At 58.0% G+C, this 5,621-nt stretch overlaps 1 protein-coding gene across 1 annotated transcript; it reads right to left on the bottom strand.

Moving 5' to 3' along the window:
- Window positions 1–844: 844 nt before the first annotated feature.
- On the bottom strand, window positions 845–3,393 carry LOC149346501 (uncharacterized). Its single transcript, XM_089585403.1, has one exon. It carries the CDS (start codon window positions 2,652–2,654, stop codon window positions 1,320–1,322), a length of 1,335 nt encoding a protein of 444 aa, XP_089441529.1. The 5' UTR covers window positions 2,655–3,393; the 3' UTR covers window positions 845–1,319.
- Window positions 3,394–5,621: the final 2,228 nt, after the last annotated feature.

The raw sequence follows: 5,621 nt of genomic DNA, 5'->3' as shown, positions 1-5,621 counted from the left end.
GGTTTCCGAATACACGACAATGTCATCCAGGTAAGCAAGAGCGTGGTGCCACCTTGCATCGCCTAGGACACGGTCCATCAGACGCTGGTACGTCGCGGGCGCGCCGACCAGGCCGAACGGCATTCGGGTAAACTGGAAAAGTCCCCTGTGACAAGTGAAGGCAGTTTTCTCTCGGTCACTGGGGGTCATCTCGACCTGAAAGTATCCTCTGCTAGCATCGAGCGTAGTGAAGTACTTCGCTCCACCAACATTGGACACTATCGAGGCAATGCTCGGAAGTGGGTATGCGTCCTTCCGTGTCACCTCGTTCAGGCGTCGATAGTCCACACAAAGGCGGGTTGTTCCATCCTTTTTGGGCACCAGCACCACTGGAAACCCCCAGGGGCTGTTTGATCGTTCCACAACGCCTGTATCGAGAAGCTCGTCCAGTGCGTTATCGAGCGCTTTCCTCTTAGCCAAGCTGACTGGCCGAGGATTGCACTTCCATGGAACAGCGTCGCCTGTCTCAATTTTGTGCCTAACCAGCGTAGTGCAGCCAGGCCGCTCCGTGAATACGGCGTCGTACTCGTTTAGGAGCAGAGACAAACGCGCTTTTTCCTCCCCCGACAAGCTGTCTGAGTTGTCCAGCAGCGGGTGGGGAGGCCTGCATGCCACCGCGGCACAGAGTGCAACCGCAGGGGGGACAGGGGGTCGCGCGGGAGGGGAGGGGTTCCCTTCTGCGCTTTTCCTCTCGGCGCGGTCGACAGGCTGGTTGTTCAGCCGGGCCGAAGGCGTTTCGAGGCTCTTTTTCAGGCGATCGTTGCGTACGTCTGCGCGCGAAGCATCGGAAAGCGAATGTGCTCTCGACGCTTTTTGGGGTTGAACGAAAGGTTTCAGGGTGCCACATGCTCGCTCCCTATATCCTCCGTTGCAGACGTCAATAACAATGCCCGTCTTGGCGAGGAAGTCTCTACCAAGAATAATTGGAACCGATAGGCCGGGGAGGTGAGCGAAGCGCTGGCGCCTCACTCTTTTCTCCCACCGCACCACAAGCCGCGCGGCACCGCTCGCGTGTGCAGTGCCGCTGGCTAATCGGAACGTGAGGTTGCTCGCTCGCAGTCGGAGTCCGTTCCGACGGAGATGCTCACATACCTCGTCGCCAAACAGGGATGCGCTCGCTCCTGTGTCTAGCAATGCCATGAACTTACGTTGTGCCACTGTAAGCTCAATAAGCGGTACTGGCGTGTCGCTGGGTGGTTCCAAACGACAAGCCAGCGGGGCTAGGAGTTCGTGTGACTCACTGAGCACCGCTGTTGACGCCGCCGGCTGCGAAGCGTTGCTTACCGGCGGCTGCGTTCGTTTCCCGAAAGCGCGTGCTCTCGGTTCACGGGGCGACTGCACTCCCGGGCGTAGTGCCCTCGTTGGTTGCACCGGTAGCAGAGGGTATTCGGCCGTTGCCGGGCGGGGCAGTTGTCGCCTCGCGCCGGCTGACCGTTCCTCCCTGCCGGGCGAACCGTCGCAGATGCCCTTTGGTCTAGCGTCCTCGGGTCGGTATGTCGGTCCCGATTCTGCATACCTTGGCCACGCGCAGCGTGTGCTGACCGCATAGCATACGTGTACGGGTCGAGAGCTCGGTCTGACAGTTCCCAACCGTTTCTCAGTTGCCCGTCACTGAATGCAACCAATTCGGCTCCCCGGGAACGGTTTCGAAAAGTGTCTCCGTTCCAGGCGCATCGCGGCTCAAGTGCCTGCGACGCTGGCGGGGGTGGCCGATACGCGCGGGAGGCGAGTATGTCCGCCTGTATGCGCTTGGCTGCCGAGGCGAGTTCGTCCAAGTCCCTGAACGGTACGCCTCGTAGGTAGGCTGCGAAGGTAGGGTGCGCTTGTCGCGTAACACGCTCTACCTTCTCGCCGTTCGAAGCTGAGGGGTCTGCAAAACGATAGAGTTCGTCCATCGCCCTCACGTACTCAAGCAACGATTCGTCCGGATGCTGAGTACGCAGCTCCAACTCGCGCCGCAGACGACGGTCGTAATCTGCGGGCAAGAACTCCTCGCGAAACCTCGCTCGGAACTCCTCCATCGTGCGAGACCGATAGCCAGTAAGGCGGAACCAGCGGGCAGCCTGATCAGTCAGTGAGATTGGCACGACACGCGCCAGAATCTCGCCATCGGAAAGCCCTGTCGCCTGCTGGTAGGTCAGCATGCGCTCAAGGTACTCGTTGGCACTGACAAGATCGTGATAGCCGCCGTAGCTGGGAAGGTCCACCCTTAGCCTCGGACTCGCCGCTGGAGCGGGTGTTTGCAGGTTGTTCTGCACGATACCCGTGAGGCTCTCTATGAGGCGCAAGGCGTTGCGCAACACAGCCTCTTGGGCCTGGCCAGGTAGTTCTGGCTGAGGGCCCAGGTGGGATGAGCAAGATTGCACGTGTCGCGCCATGCTCTCCCTACCTGGCGGCATAGCGCTTGGCGAGAAGTGCCTAGCGTCGCCGCTCGTCTGAGCCGGTGTGTCGTGTGAAGCACCGCTCGGCTCAAACGATATAAGATCACAGGGGCTAGCGTCAGCCTCTGGGAACACACCTGCAGTAGTTGTTACTGCCGTGCCAAGATGTTGCTGCTGAGAAGCCGTATTGGACAACCACAGCAGGGACTGGATGTCAATCCCGCTCGCCGCCATGGCTAGTCTGTGTGTCGGCAGTCGCTCACACAGACACTCGGTTTGTCACACCTCTGGCCCCACGTTGGGCGCCAAGAATATGGGGGCTTATTCTTGTAGTAACGCTCAAAGGGCTAGAAGCAGTTGTCGCTCTCTAGCACCAGCGTGCCAGCCCTAGCAGTCAGAGCTGTGACCCCCAACCCGCGGTGCGGTAGGTCGCAACCACGGCGGGTTCGGGCCAGAGGGGACAAACACGAGTATGCTACTCGGAGGAGCGTTTATTGCTCCCGAGCAATACAGTGCAGCAGCAACAATACAACCGCCGTAACGAGCGAGGATGTTCCGCTCGCGTACGGGGGTGGAAAACACAAAGGGCAGAACGCACGCAAAAATGTGGGGGAAGTAGGTTCCGCTCACCTCGCGTGGTTCCTCGCTCACGGCCCGCGGCGGTCAAGTCACACACGGTGGCCGGGCGATAAGGGCAGCGGTCTCCGTGGCAGATCTCCGATCCGTGCGTGTGCACGGCTCCCGCCAGAAGACAAGCGAGCCTCGGGAGAAACGCGTCTCATCCCGGGCTGTGGAGAGGAGGTCTCTCCGTTGTAAGAGGGGAAAGAGGGAAAGTCTCCGCGGCGGGGAGCGAAAGGAAGCGGGGGTGGCGAGAGTGCCCTCCCTCGCAAAACCTCCCGAACGGCGCGCGCATAGCATCGCGTGATAATTACGCGCGGCCGTTACAATGGGGCAGGGGATTCATGTGTATCCCCACAAACACCGCGAAAAACTCCAAACCTAATTTTGTTTCGTTACGGATGGTTGTGCTAGGTTTCGGCTGCGTTTCGGGCAGTTGCAGACGGTAGCAGTGTAGCTGGAGGTCCCATTAGGCGTTCGCGCTCCAGAATCGAGAGCGTATCAAAAACTAGGCTGAATTGCAGCTTAAACTTTATCGTCAAAGCAAGGTAAGTCATAGCGAAAAGCAACAACACCAGTAGTTGCCGGTAAACATGCCGACCGGAATCGCAAGGACTTGAATTGGCTGAAGCGGGCGACTCTCGCTTGGAAGGACGCCGCCATGTTTTCACGCTAAGGGCGCAAAAGCCGCAGCTGCCGATTGCGTTCGTACGCTAACGGTAGCCCGTCGCCCGCGCGAATCGCTTCAGCGCATTCCGTTGTTCGAATAAGTGCAGTAAATTGGGGCGACGTCACGGTGACGTAGCAGGAAGGCGGATCCGTGTCGTCACGCCGCCGTCACCGCGGCTCGAGCCAATCAGTGAAGAGCGAATGCGACATGTCGCAAAAGACGACACCGGGAGAATACCACCCCAGCCCTGTGCTCCCGCCTGTGACAGCACCCCTAACGTACCCCCAGACGGTGGCCAGGCCACATTAGCCGGTACCAGATCCCTATCAGGCCACCCCTTCTTTCCGTCCAACGCCGCCGTCTGAGCCCCCGTCTCATGCTCCGTTCTCAAGAGTTCGCCCACATCCTACGAACCCTTGGCGTACTGCGGACAACCGACCGATCTGCTACACCTGTGGTCTGCCCGTATATGTCGAGCGGCTTTGCCTCCAGCGCGTTCTGCCTTCTCGAACTGATCTGCGCTCCTATGCGTACGATGCCGAACCATCCTCGCCGAGAAGGCCGCCCGGTAACCCCTTTGTTTCCCTTCATCGCCAAATTTAGGGTACTCGCCGATCGCTTTCCCCTCGCCGCCGTTCCCCTTCTCCGATGCTGCGACGTTCTAGCTCCGCCCTTAAGGGAAACTAATAGTCGCACTTCTGGAGGCAAAAACTGCGCTGGTTTCGAACTCTTCAAGTCTTCGGTGTTGTCCCGCTAATGTAATCGTAGTGTTCGTGGAAGGCGCCGAGGTTGTCGCCCTCGTCGGCACGGGCGCTGCATTATCCGTCGTAAGTGAAGCTCTCTGCCGTCGACTCCGCAAAGTGAATATACCCCACTTTCTGACTTTTCGCTTCGCACCGCCTCATCACAGCGGATTCATCCCTCAGCCACATGTACAACCCGTGTCCGCATTCAAGATGTTTTGTACACCATTGAGTTTATTGTGGTGCCTAACTGCTCACACAACATCATCCTCGGATGTTACTTCCTTTCGACTCATCGTGCCATTATTGACTGCGCTCGAGCATAATTTGCCTTTCTCCGCTGTGTGACGCTCCCTTGTGCGACATACCTGCCCAGTCCGCCAATCTTATAGTCACAACTGATACCGACATTCCTTGTCTCTTTTTTTGCTTACCTCGTACCCCTCTCCTGTGCAGGCGTCACTCGCTCAACTGTTTTCTTCACGCCTCCGAAGCCGCATCCCGCCATCCCTGCCTCCTGTTTTCCTTCGCTGTTCTCACGATCACCATAGAGAAAGTGCAATTTACGTCTCGAAACCGCATTCGTACCCGTGAGCAGTGCTTCGAGATGAATGCCTCGGGTGTATTGAAGAACTTGATTTCTGCCTTCCCTACCCAAATCTTGGTACCACCTCTTCATTTTATGTCGATGTGCTCAGCTTTTGTGATGTTGAGAACGATCTTCCGCCCTCCGATGTCTTCCACCGTGCCATTGACGCTGACCTTCCAGCCACGCTACGTGACCAACTCGTCGCCCACCTGCAGCGTTTCCGTTCTTCCTTCGATCTTCCTCAGACTGCCTTGAGCCGCACGTCTGTCGTTGGGCACACCATCGACACCGGCACACACGTCCCTCTTCGCCAGCGCCTTATCGTGTCTCGGCTTCTCAGCTCGCGTCATTTCTGATCACGTAGGACACATGCTCCGTCGGATTGTCATACAGCCCTCCCATAGTCCGTGGCCGTCTCCGGTTGTGTTGGTGAAAAAGAAAGATGGTTCCATCAGGTTCTGTGTTGATTATTGCCAGCTCAACGACATCACGCGCAACGACGTCTATCCTCTGGCACGCTTCGATGACGCCCTGGACTGCTTGCAGGAAGCTGAGTATTTCTCCTCGCTGGATTTAAGATC

The sequence above is a fragment of the Amblyomma mixtum genome, chromosome 4 (genome assembly GCF_055824585.1).
Source record: "Amblyomma mixtum isolate Tamu chromosome 4, ASM5582458v1, whole genome shotgun sequence".
Classification (NCBI taxonomy): Eukaryota; Metazoa; Arthropoda; class Arachnida; order Ixodida; family Ixodidae; genus Amblyomma; species Amblyomma mixtum.
This window is presented reverse-complemented; position numbering and strand designations above follow the sequence as displayed.

What these genes read in the sequence shown, in the direction of transcription:
- LOC149346501 (XM_089585403.1), bottom strand. Translation starts at nt 2,654, where the DNA reads ATGGCGGCGAGCGGGATTGACATCCAGTCCCTGCTGTGGTTGTCCAAT.